At 37.8% G+C, this 18,238-nt stretch overlaps 1 protein-coding gene across 10 annotated transcripts in view; it reads right to left on the bottom strand.

Annotated features, from left to right (window-relative positions):
• KMT2E (lysine methyltransferase 2E (inactive)) overlaps nt 1–18,238 on the bottom strand; it is a 105,021-nt gene that overhangs the window by 66,224 nt on the left and 20,559 nt on the right. For 5 of the 10 annotated variants that reach the window (XM_078343086.1, XM_078343080.1, XM_078343085.1 and 2 more), the window contains exons 2-3: nt 14,312–14,385; nt 11,558–11,742 (exon numbers count right to left, since the gene is read on the bottom strand). Coding sequence is in view for 8 of the 10 variants with exons in the window: in XM_078343080.1 (XP_078199206.1) it covers nt 11,558–11,628 (71 nt within the window). In the remaining 2 variants the exon portion in view is untranslated. Of the gene's footprint in view, nt 1–11,557; nt 11,743–12,104; nt 12,190–14,311; nt 14,386–18,238 lie in introns of all 10 variants that reach the window. The other 5 variants (XM_078343079.1, XM_078343084.1, XM_035254027.3 and 2 more) reach the window with 2 other exon arrangements.

The raw sequence follows: 18,238 nt of genomic DNA, 5'->3' as shown, positions 1-18,238 counted from the left end.
GAATTCCAAGTGAAGCTGTCAGTTTGGGTATACAAGTCTGAAGCTTAGGAAAATTATGACTGGAGATAAAAATTTGATGGTAACCAGACATAGAGATTGTATTTAAAGCCAGGTAATTACCTAAAAACTAAGTTTTTTAAGGGAACTGCAGCTGAGTCTTAGACATTTAAAGTGCCTGGGCATAACAGAATAAGCCAGGAAAAAATGGGCAATAGTGGTCAATTAAGTGTGGTCCTAGAAATCCAAAATTAAACCCAAAGTCGGAAGACTAGGAAGGGATGATTATTTACATCAAATCTGAAAAAAATCTATATAAATTATAGAAGACTACCAATTAGTTTGACAACATGGAAGGTTATAGTAGTGTTGTGCAACCTGATAAGAAGTACAAACAGCTTTTTCAACGAGTTTTGTTATAAAGAGGATTAGAGAAATTAAATAATAAGAAAGGGAAATAATTCTACTATATTGCTATGTGATACAAATGATCTAATAGAGAAACTAAAGATGCAACAGACATGGGATGACTGCAAGCAAGAGGGAAGAATGAGGATTTTGAAAAGGGGCCGGGCGCAGTGGCTCACACTTGCAATCCCAGCACTTTGGGAGGCCGAGGCAGGTGGATCACAAGGTCAGGAGTTTGAGATCAGCCTGGCCAACACAGTGAAACCCCATCTCTACTAAAATACAAAAATTAGCTGGGCATGGTGGTGGGCATCTGTAATCCCAGCTACTCGGGAGGCTGAGGCAGGAGAATCGCTTGAACCCAGGAGGCAGAGGTTGCAGTGAGCTGATATCTTGCCAATGCACTCCAGCCTGCGAGACAGAGCTAGACTCCATCTCAAAACAAAACAAAACAAAAAACTGAAAAGATGAGAAGAGATAAGATCCAGATGGCAAGGGGAGGAACAGGACTCTAATTTTTTTTAAAGTGACATTTTTCTATTTTGTAAGAGAACAAACAGAATTTGAATATAAACACAACATTTTAGATTTGAATTTGTGTCCCCAGTACCCAAAATAGTAGCTGGCATATAACAAGCCCTCAGTAAATATTTACCAATTTAGAGCACTGAATTAGAACTTTTTTTTTCTTTTTGAGACAGGGTCTCACATTGTCACCCAGGCTGGAATGCAATGCTGCGATCTCAGCTCACTGCAGCCTAGACCTCCTAGGCTCAAGTGACCATCCCACCTCAGCTCAAATAGCTGGAACTACAGGCACACCCAACCACACTCAGCTAACTTTGGTAATTTGTTTTGTATAGGTGGGGTTTTATCACATTGCCAAGGCTAGTATCGAATTCTTCAGCTCAAGCAATCAGCTGGCCTCCTAAGTGCTAGGAATACAGGCTGAGTCACTGGCCAGAACTTTCTCTTTCACTTAAAATCTTAACTTCGTATGGCTCCTAGGCCCTACTTCTCTAATCTCTTCTTAATATTCTTCCCTTGGTCTATAACACCCATGTTTGATATTTTTTCCCTGTTCTTTAGGACATTTTAAGTTTGTTTATGCCTTGGAGCTTTTGTACCTGCTGTTCCCTCTACCTAATTATACTTAAAGTCATAACAATGAAATAGTACTTGCTAAAGCCAATAAAATCAGAGAAAAATAGTACTCTTTGTTGGAGAAGAGAACCTTATCAAGATTCCTTTGCCTTAAACAAGTGGTAGGCAACTAGGACCCCTGGGCTAAATCCACCCTGCTTCCTGATTCTGTAGGTAAAGTGTTATTGGAACACGGTGGTGCCCACTCATTTACACACACTGTCTGCTTTCCAGCTGCAACAGGAGAGCTGAGTAGTTACAACAGAAACCATATCATTGCAAGTCTTAAATATTTACTCTTTGGACTTTTACAGGAAAGTTCTGCTGACCCTTGCTCTAAATTTAATTCTAAATTCCAAAATAATTAGGGAAATAAAAGAGGATTTTCAACAATACACACATATTTTTTAATAATCAGAAACCAAATTAAATTTTAAAATGAGAAAATGTATGCAGGAAAAAAACGAGCTAGCTACAAAATCTAGTATTACATGTCACACGTTGACCTAGCTTTTCAAACTGTATTCCATTAAATAATCAAATTTTGAATGTCACAATAGGGATTTTTTTTTTAAACTCAGTATTTAATCCTTCATTTGGCTAAATAAAACTATCTTGAGATTTCCTGGTATTTAAAAACAAGGATTTTGGCCAGGCATGGGGGCTCATGCCTATAATCCTAGCACTTTGGGAAGCCAAGGTGGACGGATTACTTGAGCCCATGAGTTCCAGACTAGCCTGGATAACAAGGAGAAACCCCGTCTCTACAAATAAATACAAAATTAGCCGGGTGCAGTGGCATGTACACGTAGTTGCAGCTACTCAGGGTGCTGAGGTAGGGAGGACTGCTTGAGCCTGGGAGGTGGAGGCTTCAGTGAGCCATGATCACACCACTGTACTCCAGCCTGTACGCCAGCCTGTGCAACCTTGAGGTCCTTTGAGTCTCCACCCAGCTCCCCCCGGCCCCCCGCCCCCCCCCGCCAGAAAAGGATTTTGCACAATTGTCTACCATAGCTGCTGAAACAGAGGTATTTCCATTTCCTTTTCTTTTTCCTAAGAGCAGAGTTACTGTCTTGTGCAAGCTCTCAGAATCCTCGGGAATGTCTATGGTAGGAGAAGGGTTAAAGGTGCTCTAAGCCCTTCACTTCCATTTTAACCAGAGTTGTTTTCATTTTATCTGTTTTATATATTTTGTTTCTGCAGAAGTATTTGAAAAGCACTGACAGTAATAAATTTAACCGATAGCTAACAGTTACCGCTAGATTAGTGAGAAAAAACAAGACATGATCTAAAACAGATCAGCAATATCACCCTAGTTCTGACACCTCATGATCGGTGACTTTAGGGAAGTTATTTAACCTGAGCCTTTGTTTTCACATCTGTGAGATGAAGTTAACATTGGGCTCACAGGATAAAATTAAATGTAGTAACACATGTAAAACATTTACCTGGAACAGCAGTGCTCAACAAATTGAAATTTACTCCTCTTCCCTTAAGTGGAACAATACGAAATTACTGATACAAGACCAACTTTGACCTATAAAAATGACATTCATATAGTTCAACTTAATCCTGCAAAAATCAGCTGTGCAGAAGAGTTACCAAAGGGTAGGAGGGCCTCCTTACAAGGGTGGCTCTTGGCTGGCATTTGGGAATTTAGCTGGTAAACAGCTCCCCACATTGATAAGAAACTTCCCAAAGGATAAGGGTAGCTTACTGTGCCTACACTGTTTATACAAACAATATGGTTTATGTTGTATACCTACTTTCTTTCTGGGAGTCTGGAATTTTGGTACATTCTAGGCAGGTGCCTATGTGACAGCTCTCAATAAAAACTTTGGGCATTGAGTCTCTAATGAGATTCCTTAGTAGATAACATTTCATATGTGTTGTCACAATTCATTGCTGAAGAAATTAAGTGTATCCTATGTGCCTCAATGGGAAGAAGCCTCATAGAATCTTGCATCTGCTTTCCTCCATATTTCACCCCATGTACCTTTTCCTTTTGCTGATTTTGCTGTAATAAATCTTAGCCATGAATACAACTACATTCTGGGTCCTGTGAGTCCTTCCAGCAAATCTGAGTCTGGGGGTGGTCTTGGGATCACATTTGACACATCAACTTTTAAAATATAACTATTTTAATGGCAATTTTGTTTAACTGTATTGTACACAGCCCTAACTTCTCAGAATATATTACATTAAGTTAGATGTCAAGGTAAATTTTGATGTATGTACACGCTATCATAATGGGATACTCTCAAGGGTAAAATTCTATAAACTTTCTTTCTCCTACACTAAATGTCCCAAAATGCCAGGGTATTGACTTCTTCTGAGTAGACACAAATTTTCAGGAATGCAACCTGGCAACATACATCCGTTGCCTTTAAAAATATCTTGCATTTCATTTGATCTAGTAATTCTACATTACATTTATTCTAAGTAAATAATTAAAGATACGCACAAAAATTATGCCAAGATGTTGATTCCACTGCAATATTTGGCTCAAACAACTTACATAGTCAATAAGAGACTGATTAAAACTTAATTGTGATATACTTCTAGACTGGAATATCATGAAACCATTCAAACAGCAGTTTGAATGTTAATTTTAAAAAGATATTCAAAATTTATTGTTAAATGTTAAGAAAAAGCTATTCAAGGCTGAGCATGGTGGCACACACCTGTGATGCCAACACTTCGGGAGGCCGAGGCAGGCAGATCATTTGAGGTCAGGAATTTGAGACCAGCCTGGGCAACATGGTGAAACCTCATCTCTCCTAAAATACAAAAAATTAGCTGGGTGTGGTGGCATGCACCTGTAGTCCCAGCTACTCAGGAGGCTGAGGCAGGAGAAGGGCTTGGACCTGGGAGGCAGAGGTTGCAGTGAGCCAAGATTGCACCACTACACTCCAGCCTAGGTGACAGAACAAGACTCCATCTCCCCCCCGGAAAAAAATGCTATTCAAAATTCTTTGTGAAAGGCAAAAATCTAGTAGTACATTCCAAAACATCATCAGTGATTATTTCTAGATAGCTGAATAATGGGTATTTCCTTTTGGTAATATATTTTCTGAAATGTCTATAATGACTATGTTCTACTTAAATTTTAAAAGGTTAAGTATACATATACACTTCATGTAAACTTTGAAAGATGTACGAAAATCTGACATGAGAGACAGGTAAGAAAAAAACTCATATTATGGGGCCCGGTGTGGTGGCTCACACCTATACTCTCAGCACCTTTGGGAGCCCAACATGGGAGGCAAGGAGGGAAGAAAAGAAAATGAAAAAACTTGGCTGCTTCTCTACTTTACTGCTGGGGGGAAATCTAAAAGACTTCTAGCCCTCAAGTCCATTCACTCAAAAAAGTGTAATACGTACCTACAGAAGATGGTACTACCTATAAAGATGTCTTTTCCTATATTATATTCCCTTACTTCCCCTTTTTGAAAAAAGCATGTAACATTATAGGTACAGCTTGAGGTTATAATTTGTTTTCATGAATAGGTACAATCCATATGACCCACACAATATTATTTCTATCTTATTGCTATCTTTCTTGGGGAGTGAGACACTCTTTCAGAAATATTTTATACAAAAAAAAAAGATTAATAAGTAGAGTGCATCCCCTAACTTTGTCACATATAATCACATATAATATACAATTACAAATAATTTCAGGAGTTAATACTGTCACCAGTCGAACTCTAGTCTCAGAACTATGTGGGTGGAGCCCATGATACAGAATTAGGTTAAGGATGATTTGGAAGTCATGAGAACACAAAGAACACAATCGATGCAACTGAAGATAAACTGAGATACATACGCATGTGTGTGTGTGTATATATATATGAGTGCATATATATACATAATTCTAGGCACTACAGGTACAGAGGTAACATATCATTCCTGCCCTCAAGAAACTCACAGTCCAGTGGTGTAGTAGAGATAAAAAGTTATACTTCACTGTGAAGAAAAAAAAAAAGACAATACAGAAACAAGATTTTGAAAGGACAAAAAAAAAAAAAAAAAAAAGGGGGCATAAACTGGCACAAATAAAGGCAGAGACCCAGAAAAAAAGGTTTATTAGATAAATAACATTTCAAAATAGCCTGAGTGTAAAATAAGCCTACATGTAAAATAAACCTGGACATACTTAAAACAATGGCAAGGTGGCCAGGCACTTGGGATTATAGGTGGCTCACGCCTGTAATCCCAGCACTTTGGGAGGCTGAGGCAAGTGGATCACCTGAGGTCAGGTGTTCAAGACCAGCTTGGCCAACATAGTGAAACCCTATCTCTACTAAAAATAAAAAATTAGCTGGGCATGGTGGCATGCACTTGTAGTCCCAACTACTCAGGAAGCTGAGGTTGGAGAATTGTTTAAACCCAGGAGGCAGAGGTTGCAGTGAGCCAATATTTCGCCATCGTACTCCTGCCTGGGTGACAGCCAGACTCTGTCTCCAAAAAGAAAAAAAAAAAAGAGAGGAATAGTGAAGCTGAAAAGGTTCACAACAAAGGAGGCAAAAAGCCTTTATATACCAGTAAGGCACAGTGGCTCACGCCTGTAACTACATCACTTTGGGAGGCCAAAGTGGGAGGACTGCCTGAGCCCAGGAATTCTAGACCAGTATTGGCAACACAGTGACACCCCATCTCTACAAAACATTAAAAAATTAGCCGGATGTGGTGGCATGGCTTGCAGTCTGACCCACTTGGGAGGCTGAGGCAGGAGGATCACCTGAGCCCAAGAATTTGAGGTAATAGTGAGACATGATCGCACCACTGCCCTCTAGCCTGGGCAACAAAGTGAGACCCTGTTTCCTTAAAAAAGAAAAAAAAGGGGGGCTGGGTGTGGTGGCTCATGCCTGTAATCCCAGCACTTTGGGAGGCCGAGACAGGCAGATCATGAGGTCAGGATTTCAAAACCAGCCTGGCCAGCATGGTGAAACCCCATCTCTACTAAAAACACAAAAATTAGCCGGGTGTGTTAGCAGGCACCTGTAATCCCAGCTACTTGGAAGGCTGAGGCAGGAGAATTGCCTGAACCCGGGTGGTGGAGGTTGCAGTGAGCCGAGACCATGCCATTGCACTCTAGCCTGGATGACAGAGCAAGACTCCGTCTCAAAAAAAAAAAAAAAGAAAAAAAAGGAAGGAAGGGAGGGAGGGAGGGAAGGCAGGAAGGAAGGGAGGGAGGGAAGGCAGGAAGGAAGGGAGGGAGGGAAGGAAGGAGGGAGCCAGACAGCCTTTACGTACTATTATATGGAGTCTGAAAAACAAAAAAATGAAACGAAAACAAGAAAAGGAGTCTAAATTTAGACTTAAAGGCAACAAGGAATCAGTGATGTTAAAAAAAAATGGGAAAATTAAATTACTTACATGTGTTTAGAAAAATCATGGCTTGTTCGTATTGTCTTTGAGTAAAAAATAGAATATATGAATAAGAGGGCTTTTTTGGTATGAATTTACTAGAAAGGACAAAAGAGGAAAAAGAGAGAATTAGCATAGTACTAATTTTATTAAGTTTGTACTACTCAGAACATCTAAGTGGTCTAGTAATGCAGAGGGCTATGTGGGTGGAGCTTGTGAGAGAATTAGGTTAAGGATGATTTGGAAGTCATAAGCATGTAAAAAACAGTGAAAGGTATAGAAGCAGATGAAATCTCCAGGACAGTTTACAAAGTAAGGTAATACAGATCCCTAGAAAACACAAATATTTAAGAAAAAGAAGAAACATTTAAAAAGCGGATCATGCCATAAAAAGAAAACCATTCCTCAAAATGTTAAATGTAGAATTATGTGATGACTTAGTAATTCCACTCCTAGCTACAAAACCAAAAGAATTTAAAACAGGGAGTCAAACAGATATTTGTACACCAATGTTCATAGCAGTATTATTTATAATAGCCAAAAGGTAAATACAACCCGTGTGTCCATCAAGAGATGAATGAATAAGCAAAATATAGCACAGCTATACAATGGACTATTATTTAGCCATAAAAAGTAATGGAACTCTGATGTATTATATAACATGGCTGAATCTTGAAAACATTATGCTAAGTAAAATAAACCAGACATAAGAGAATCAGTATTTTATGATTCCACTTATATGATGCATCTAGAACAGGCAAATAGAGGTAGAAACTAGAATAGAGATTACAAAGTACTAGGAGAAGGGGGAAAGAAGGAGTTGTTTAATGAATGCAGAGTTTGTATTTGGGGTGATAAAGTTTGAAAACAGTAGTGATGGCTGCACAACACTGTGAATGTACTTAATGCCACTGAATTGTTCACTTAAAAATGGTTAACATGATAAATTTTATATCTATTCTAACACAATTTAAAAATATATATATATATTTTCCACTTAAGCCAATGGTAGAGTCAACAGTATCAGAGTCTGCCGCAAGACTGGTCAACATAAGGCCTGAGAACTAGGCATGGGCCTTAATGTGATGGTGGCATGGTCAAAGTAATGGCTAAATTATACATAGCAGGTAGAAGAATAAAAGGAAGAACACCATAAGTATTTGGACATCTGAATGGATTTACATTTTAGACAGTGCCTAATTACAGGATTTAGAGGCACAGATAAAACTGACAAAGGGTCAAGATGTAATCCAAATGAATCACCCAGGCCCTACCTTTGACCCTTTCAGGTGATACTGGTAGCCCAAAGAAGGTGAAATGCTGTTCATAAGTCTTGTAAGTAAAGCAGGTAGAAAAAATAATACGGTAAGCCTGATTTGCATCTGGCTTTAAGGGAGTATCAGGGTGTGGTTTCCTTTCCCTCAGATATACTGGAGACTGAAAGTCTCCTTATTCTCCTGGCCTAGAATCGGTGATAGTGGATCTCTGGAGGTTAATTCATTGATTCCCCAAATAACACTGTCACAAAACTACTGGTAGAATATCAGCTACTGAGTCCTGCCTGGTATGGGATAGAGTGCAGTATGACTAGAACTATTCTTGGAAATAGGGTTGCTCCTGCTCCAAAATGATAATCAGGCACCTTATTTTTTCTTTTTTGAGACAGAGACTTGCTCTGTCACCCAGGCTGGAATCCAGTGGTGCAGTCATGGCTCACTGCAGTGTGGAACTCCTGGGCTCAAGTAATTCTCCAGGCATGCACCGCCATGCCCAGCTAATTTTTAAAAAATTCTTATTTTGTAGAGGTAGGGTCTCGTTGTATTACCCAGGCTGGTCTCAAACTCAAGTGATCTGACTCAGCCTCCCAAAGTACTGGAATTACAGGCATGAGCCATTAAATTATTTATGCAATATTTCCATTCTTAAAATTGGAAATAGGCTATTTCCAAATGTGTTGTAATACTAAATTAATGCCAAAAACTTTGAAGGAAGAACAACCACTATTCTGTTTGCAATAATCTAGTTAATATTGCCACATTTTTCTGGAACCACTTTACAAATTTAAAATCTTACTTGTGTTTATACCAAAATGTCGTTATTTATTAAAAAGCCATCAAAAATTACATCTAAGCCACATCATATATTAGTGCAGAAATTTAAGTAAGTTAGAACTGAAAATCTAAAAAGGGAAAAATGCCAACCATTAAACTGAGAAAAGCATTTAGAGAAAAAGAACAGTTTAGAATGTTTGAATAAATAAGCTCTAATTCCTCAGAAACTGGACTTAAAGGATGTTCTTCTTCCCAATTAAAAATTTAATTTCTTCCCTGTGTAAACTATCAAACTTTAAGTGTGTTTTGATGAGAAGTGTATACCAGCATCTTAGGTACAATCTCTAATTTTCCCTTTGAGTGTGAAGACCTTCAATAACATACACCTCAATAATATAACCACAGCCAGTGTATGTTATTAAAGGTATAACATGAATAGGTTTTATTAATTGTTATATTAATAGGTATAAAAGGTCTCTATGACTTCTCAATATACTCCTTCAGGTTTATGATCAAAATTTGTTCACTTCTTTTCTCTCTCTTATAATTTATTATTTTAAAATATTTGTATTAAAATATGTAAGAAATTTTAAAAAAAGCAAACGAAGTTTGGTATGACAACTGTCCTCAGTTCATCACATGTGGCATTTCACTTAACTCATCCATTAACTAAACATGCCTCTTCTGACCTATATGGCAGGATGAATCTGGAGCCAAGTAACTCTGGGTTCAAACCTAACTCTACTTTTTATTAATTATGTGGCAAAGGCAAATGTGTTAATCTCCTTGAGATGCATCTCTTACAAAATGAGAACAATACCTGCCTTTTTGCTGGGATGATTAAGATATTTTATATACAACATCTTACTCAAAGTAGGGGAGATGTTTAACACAATTATACAACATTGTATGAATACAATGAGCTCTTTATTACCACAAGTGAAAAAAAATGAGAAGAAAAAATTGTTTATGACTAAGTACGAAACAAATGAAAAATTCAGCATCACTCTAAGAACAGCTGGAAACATGGCTGGGCACAGTGGTTCATGACTGTAATCTCAGCTCTTTGGGGGGCCGAGGTAGGCATATTGTTTGAGCTCAGGAGTTTGAGACCAGTCTGGCCAACATGGTGAAACCCCATCTCTACTAAAATATAAAAATTAGCTGGGTGTGGTGGCATGCACCTGTAATCCCAGCTACTTGGGAGGCTGATTCATGAGCATCCCTTGAGCCTAGGAAGCAGAGGGTGTGGTGAGCTGAGATTATGCTACTCTAGGCTGGATGACAGAGGAAAACTCTGTCTCAAAAAAGAAAGAAAGAACATTTTAAACAATGCGCGGACAGTACTGTAAGCAGGCTTTGGAATACAAAAACAAAGCCAAGCTTCAATGAAAGCACTTCCAATTAGTACAAACAAATCAATACTCACTTTAAAAGCAGCAGAAAAAAATTGTTTCTTCACAGTGGATTAAATGTCAAGAAATCACAAGCAAAAATGTTAAGCACTGAGTGAAAAAAGAAGTTTCTGAAAATATTTCATTATACGCAAAATATTTTACTATCTTCAATTACACAAATTCAAACTAAAAATACTTGAGTACCAGCTGAGCACAGTAGCTTAAGCCTGTAATCCCAACACTTTGGGAGGCCGAGGCAGGCAGATCACGAGGTCAGGAGTTTGAGACCAGCCTGGCCAGTATGGTGAAACCCCATCTCTACTAAAAATACAAAAACTAGCCAGACGTGGTGACACACACTGGTAATCACAGCTGCTCAGGAGGCTGAGGCAGGAGAATTGCTTGAATCTGAGAGGTGGAGGCTGTAGTGAGCTGAGATTGAGCCACTGCATTCCAGCCTGGGTAACAGAGCAAAACTCCCTCTGGTTGTTGAGGGGGAACCTAAGCACTAACAAATTAATGACTCCTGTCAGCAGGTGGCTCCAGTGACAAGGGAATAGCAATATCAAACACTACAGCAAAATACAGATGGTAAAAAAATGTATTGATTCTCAGAAATTTGGAGTCAAAAAGTCATGTCAATACTTCAATCCAATAATAGTATTAGTGGTAATGCTATTTTTTTTTTTTGAGATGGGAGTCTTGCTTGGTCACCCAGGCTGTGGTGCAGTGGCACCATCTCGGCTCAGGGCATCCTCTGCTGCCCTGGTTCAAGTGATTCCCCTGCCTCAGCCTCCTCAGCAGCTGGGACTATAGGCACACGCCATCATGCCCAGCTAATTTTTTTTTTTTTTTTGTATTTTAGTAGAGACAGAATTTCACCATATTGGCCAGGATGATCTCAATCTCATGATCTCATGATCTGACCCCCTTGGCCTCCCAAAGTGCTGGGATTACAGGCGTGAGCCACCATACCTGGCCGGCAATACTATTTAAAAGGAAAACAAAGTTAACAATCATGTTGATGTCTGAGAAAGAAAGGTAAATTTGCTTTTTTTCACTTTAAAAAGTGGCTAGGAAAGAAGAAACAATATTTTCCACTCACACCTTTTCCTACTTTTCAGCTCCAGAAAGTTTTTTTTTTGTTTGTTTGTTTTTTTTGCTTATGTAACCGATTTAAATACTTACTCTGAACCTGCAGCCATTTCCAAGTATGACGTCTCTGCTGTATCAACCCCCAGTGGGATCACTATGCTCATGACGTTCGCCTCTGGTAAATTCGATTACTATGGAGTCCTATGCATTGGTATCCAAAACACTGGGGCATGCCAGCCACAGTGCTCATTGCAAACATCTAAGTGCATCCACAAACCCTGTCAAAAGAAATGGAAACAAAAAAGCAACAGTCACCCTATAACAGTATGTAAAATAACATGAAGAAAACATTCTTTATTAAAATCTCAATATACACTGAAATGTGCTCCGAGTCTCTTTCATTAATTTTTCTGCAATTCAGTTATGTGATCATGATCAAAAGAAAAGTTTCTAAATCACAATCTTTCTGACGGTATGAATTCAGGATGCAACAAGATTACTAAGACATATTTAGTGAAGAACCAAAAATTATTCATTTTAAAGGATAAAACATAGTTTCTTATACTGTTAGTATGCAAAAATAAATCAACTTTGTTCAGTGAGTAATCTAACAATATACTAACAAATACTGAGTACTTACTATGGACTAGACACCATAATCAGCTTTTTACATGAATGGTCTATTTAATCCTCCTAATTCTCAGGTAGGTATCTCCATTTTACCACTGAGGAAAAGAAAACCAAAACAGACTAATACTGAAAAGCATTGTGTAATTGTCTGTAAGTGTATTTTTTATATTATAATAATGAGCAATATGGTAGCTCTCCCCCAGCTACACACAATTTCAAAATAGCTTAATCAAGGTCACTCCACTTAAGAGATGAAACCAGGATTTGAACCAATTCTACTCTACTGTTTGTATCTGTATATATGGGAAACTATTTTATTTGTAATACATTAAATTATTGTACAGTAGTTGTCATTTTCTACAGCAGGTTAACTCTAGGTATACTGCTGAGGGAGTTCTCTACTTCTTCCATTAATACTGTTCAGTTAAACAGTTAATACTCCCTAATACGATCAGTAGAAAAAACTAATGAAGTTTTTTTAAAAAACAAATTTATAATAGCAACTAAAAGATACTTACCTTCAACATCAATTTTTCTTATCTAAATTCACTACATAACAGTGGCTACAGGTATGTTTTTAAAATATCTACTCAGTCTTTTCAAAAATGATACAGGTGCAACTCAGAAACAAAACCGATATAGATAACCCCGTAAATTTGAAAACAGCAACAGTCATTATCCTTGCCTCTAATGTTATACCTGAAATAGTGAAAAGCAGTGTGCAACTGTCTATTATTGCATATATTTGCATTATAATAATTAGTAATGTGGTAGCTCTCCCCCCATTACACAGTTTAAAAGTAAAAGGCTAGTATTCTTAGAGAATTCAAACCACTATTAACACGTTATTTACTCACTTTGGTAATTTTCCCTCACAAGGTATGAGCTCACTATCTGTATAATCTGTGAAACAGGAATTAACCTGAGTAGATATTCTCAAGTGTAATGGAAAATTATAGGCAGATATAAGAATTGCTACTTGAAGAAACACTGTTTTTTATGTTAGACTCACAAGAAGTCTTGTATTTTAGATATATCTTATATTTAGTGGTACACTTATTTACCAGAGCAGATACTGAAAGGAAATCAAGTCATTATTAATGTATTTTAAGTAACTGAGTGATATTTCTAATCTAAAATAATCTACTTAGGTATTTATTTACTAGTATGTCCCTTTTTATATAAATATGCAATCTTCAATAAATACCACATTTGGGCTGTTTCAGTAAAAAGCTTGCCATAAACCTCCTTCAGACAATGACTTATGTTTGTGCTATTGCTGCTTTTCTCCCAAATGCTGCACAGTGCCTGGAACATAACGGCATTCTACAAATGACTGGTGAATGCATTAGAGAACTTGAGAAGAAACTGCAGCTCTGGCTTAATTAATCAAATGAACTATCACCTTGTATAATCAAGTATTGTTAAAAACAACTACATGATATCCCCATAACCGCATATCCCTAAAAATACAGAAGCTCACACTCAGGACAAAGATACGTCATCACATCTGAAACAGAACTGCAGACTCTGAATCTGATTCAATAGGAAGAGTAGATTTTAGTAATTTACTCACAAGAGGTCAGAAGACAAGAGGTCATATGTACTAAGATATTAAGAAGGCAAGTATTTCACCGTTTTCATCAATATCAAAAATCTTAAAATGAGAAAACTCACACTGCTTCAAAATCTTGTTGATATTTAATAAAATGATGACTCTGCTACGGTCAAATCATAGTTTGTTTTAAGAAGGGAAAGTCAATGTAGTAAGCAGAAAAGACGTGACCTTTAACAGGGTGAGCTTAAAAAGCAATCATAAATGGGCTGAGTGTGGTGGCTTAGGTGGATGGATCACGAGGTCAGGAGATCCAGACCATCCTGGCCAATAGGGTGAAACCTTGTCTCTACTAAAAATACAAAAATTAATTGGAAGTGGTGACATGTGCCTGTAATCCCAGCTACTCCGGAGGCTGAGGCAGGAGAATTGCTTGAACTAGGGAGTCGGAGGTTGCAGTGAGCTGAGATTGTGCCACCACACTCCAGCCTGGCGAAGAGTGAGAGTCCACCTTTTTAACAAAACCTGAACAATTAACACAAGGTTTCACAACTTATATGTGAATCAAAAAAAACCTGGTTATCCAATTGACAAATAAAATATGTACAAAATACAATGAGAATAAATGGCAGCCATTGAAGAAATAATATAAAAGGAAATACCATGAGATGTCTGGTAAATCTGAGGTCCAAGAAAGAATAAATGTCTTCACAAAACCTGCTTATCCAGAATAGACCTAGAAACCAAGTGAACATAGGAGTTTTGAGCTATTTTTAAATGGCATAAAATTACAGTTATTTCTAACACGGTACCTAAAACCAAAGCAACTCACACAAAGCAGCCAATTCTTAAAAGGATACATTTATTCTTCCCTTTTTACACAAAACACAAGTAAAGGCAACAATCAAAGCTAAATACTAAATCAAACTGGAAAAAAAACCCCACTGGGACACAATATTAAATTTAATATTTTAAAAATTTAAAAACTTAAAAAAATACTAAATTTTAATACAATATTAAAAACAGATGTAGCAAAGCAAGGCAACAATACAAAAACAATAAAAACAAAACTCTAAAGTAGGAAAAATGAAGTAAAAAGCAAAAAAAAGGAATTAAAGAAGAAAACAGTTTATCAGAAAAACTGTAAGACTAAATGAAGCTGTCTTTAAGACCATGTTAAAATAAACAGAAAACAGGCTGGGTGCAGTGGCTAATGCCTGTAATCCCGACACTCTGGGAAGCTGAGGGAGGCAGACCACTTGAGACCAGGAGTTCAAGTGAGACTTCATCCCTACAAAAAAATTTTAAAAATACAAAAATTACAAAAATTAGCTGGATTAGGTGATGTACACCTGTAGTCTCAGCTACTCAGGAGGCTGAGATGGGAGGATTGTTTGAGCCCAGAAAGTCAAGGCTGCAGTGAGCCATGATTGCACCACTGCACTCCAGCCTGAGTGACACAGGAAGACTGTGTCTTTAAAAAAAAAAAAAAGACACAAAACAAAAATTAACACCTTAAAGATTAATATGATATCCAAAGGCAGAATGAATGAAAATATGAGGAAGAATATTTTTCTAAAATTACAAATATAAGAGCCTAATATAACAATCTCTTTGAGGAAAGAGCCATTTACTATATTTCTGTCCTTTATAAGCACCTAGCACAGTGCTCAATAGATTTTCAATTAAATTAATGTATATATTTTGGATGTGTATCACTAAAGAGACTAAGCAGGTAAATTTTTTGCTTCATTACTAATGGAAATAAAGAAAGAAACTTGAAAGAAATTTTGAGGAGATACGTAACTGAGATTTCCTTATAAATTGGAAATTAAACTGCCCTTATTATTCATTTAAATTTTTTTAATTTATAGCAGTTGATTAAGGTAAAATAAAAAGAATACTAGTAAATTAAGATCCATTTCAAGTTACTATCTATGAATGCTTGGGCAAGTCTTTTCACTGCTCTCACTTTCAACTATAAATGGAGGGTGATTAGGCTGACAATTTTACAATCACAAGTACATTAACAGATTATTCCAAGTAATCAAAACAACAGAATTTTAGATTCTAAAAAGCTATAAAAGATAAATTTGATAATAGAATGAATATGTATTTCTATAATTGAGCTCATGTTAGTATCAGATAGTGCCCCACAAACACTTATCTGATACTCAAACTTCCCTAACTAGTGGTTATAATAATAATGATGGCAAATACTGAGTGCTTACAAAGCTTAATCTCCACAATAAGTTTACGGTATAGGTACATTTATTATCCCCATTTTACAATAAGGTAGCAAGGTTAAACTTGTCCAAAGTTCATAACAAATAAATAGCCAAATCAAGATCTGAACCATTGTGGTCTGATTCCAGAGCTTACACATTAGTTAGCCTGAAATTTCAAAATGCCAGATGGCCAGGAGCTATGTATGGCTCACACATGTAATCCCAGCACTGTGGGAGGCCCAGGCAGGCAGATCACCTGAGGTCAGGAGTTCAAGACCAGCCAGCTAACATGGTGAAACCCGGCCTCTACTAAAAATACAAAAATGAGCTGGGCATGATGAGGTACAACTGTAATCCCAGCTATTTGGGAGGCTGAGGCATGAGAATTACTTGTATCCAGGAGGGAGAGGTTGCAGTGAGCCAAGATAGTGCCAATGTACACCAGCCTGGGTAACAGACTCAAGTCTGAAAACAACAACAATCCCCCCCAAAAAAACAAAATAAAACTGCCAGATGATAGGTAAAATAACCTAGATTTTCCAATTAAGAAAGAAAAAATTGACAGTTGACAGCTGCCCCTCTCAAAAAGGGAAATTAAATACTTAACTGTCTCACTCCAGAATATCTGGATTACATTTCCTCTGATCATTAAATGAAAGCACACTAACAAAATCCACCTTGCTCCTCACCCAAACGTGATCTAGTTAACAAACTTACATTTAATCTGTAACAATGCATTAAAACACCACGAGTGTTGAAAATACAGTCTCACAAAGTCTAAAATTTGTGTTTATGACCAGATGCGGTGGCTCATGCCTGTAATCCCAGCGCTTTGGGAGGCCAAGGTGGGTGTGGATCATCTGAGGTCAGGAGTTCGAGAACAGCCTGGCCAACATGGCAAAACCCCACCTTTACTAAAAATACAAAACAGCCAGGCATGGTGGTGCAAGCCTCGGCTACTCAGGAGGCTGAAGCAGGAGAATCGCCTAAACTGCACAGCCTGGGCAACAAGAGTAAAACCCTGTCTCAAAAAAAAAAAAAAAAAAAAAAATACAGACAGACAGTAAATGGAACACTACTCAGCAATATAAAAGAACAACCTATCAGTACATACAACTTGGGTGAATCCAAGGTAATTACGCTGAGTGAAAAAAAAATAAAAATAAAAAGCCAATCCTGGCTGAGCACAGAGGCTCACAACTGTAAATCCAGCACTTTGGGAGGCTGAGGCAGGTGAATCATTTGAAGTCAGGAGTTTGAGACCAGCTGGCCAAGATGGTGAAACCCAGTCTCCACTAAAAATACAAAAATTAGCCAGGTGTGGGGGCGGAGACCTGTAATGCCAGATAATGAAGAGGCTAAGGCACAACAATCTCTTGAACCTGGAAGGAAGAGGTTGCAGTGAGCCCATATTGCACCACTGTACTCCAGACTGGTCAACAGAGCAAAACTCCATCCCAAAAAGAGAGAGAGAGAAAAAAAGCCAATCTCAAAAGGTTACATAATATTTAATTCCATTTATGTAACATTCTTAAAATGATAAAGTATAGAAATGGAGGATACCTTATTTAAAAGGAAAGGGATAGTAGGTAGAAAGAGGTAGGTATGGTTTTCACTGCTCTCACTTTCAACTATAAATGATCCTAAGGATCCTTGTGGTGAAAAAATTGTTCTATACCTTAACTGTGGTGGTAGGTACAGGTACACATGTGATACTAATGCACACAACCAAATCTGGACAAACAAAGGAGTACAAATAAAACTGGGAAGCCTGAATAAAATGAGAAGACTCTATCAATGTCAATATTCTGGTCTTGGCCAAGTATGTTAGCTCACACCTGTAATTCCAGCAGTTTTGGAGGCTGAGGCAGGAGGATCACATAAGGCCAGGAGTTTCAGACCAGCCTAGGCTACATAGTGGGACCCAAATTCTACAGAAATAAAAAAATTAGTTGGGCATGGTGATGCATGCCTACAGTCTTAACTATTCAGGAGATTGAGGTAGGAGGATTGTCTGAGCTTAGGAGTTTGAGATTACAGCAAGTTATGATTATACCACTGCCCTCCAGCCTGGACAACAAAGGGAGACCCTGTCTCTTCAAACAAACAAACAAAAACTGGTCAGGACATTGTAATACAATTTTACAAGATATTACCACTGAGGGAAACTGTGTACTATGGTTTGAATAAGATTTGTCCCTGCCAAAACTTAGGTTGAAACCTTTATTTCCAGTGAAGCAAGGTTGTGAGATGGAGCCTTTAAGAGGTAGGGCCTTAAATAGGAGGGGTCTGGATCATGAGGGCCCCGACTTTGTGGGTGGCTTGGTGCTAGTCTTATGGTAGTGAGAGTTATCTCTGGGG

The sequence above is a fragment of the Callithrix jacchus genome, chromosome 11 (assembly GCF_049354715.1).
Source record: "Callithrix jacchus isolate 240 chromosome 11, calJac240_pri, whole genome shotgun sequence".
NCBI lineage: Eukaryota > Metazoa > Chordata > Mammalia > Primates > Cebidae > Callithrix > Callithrix jacchus.
This window is presented reverse-complemented; position numbering and strand designations above follow the sequence as displayed.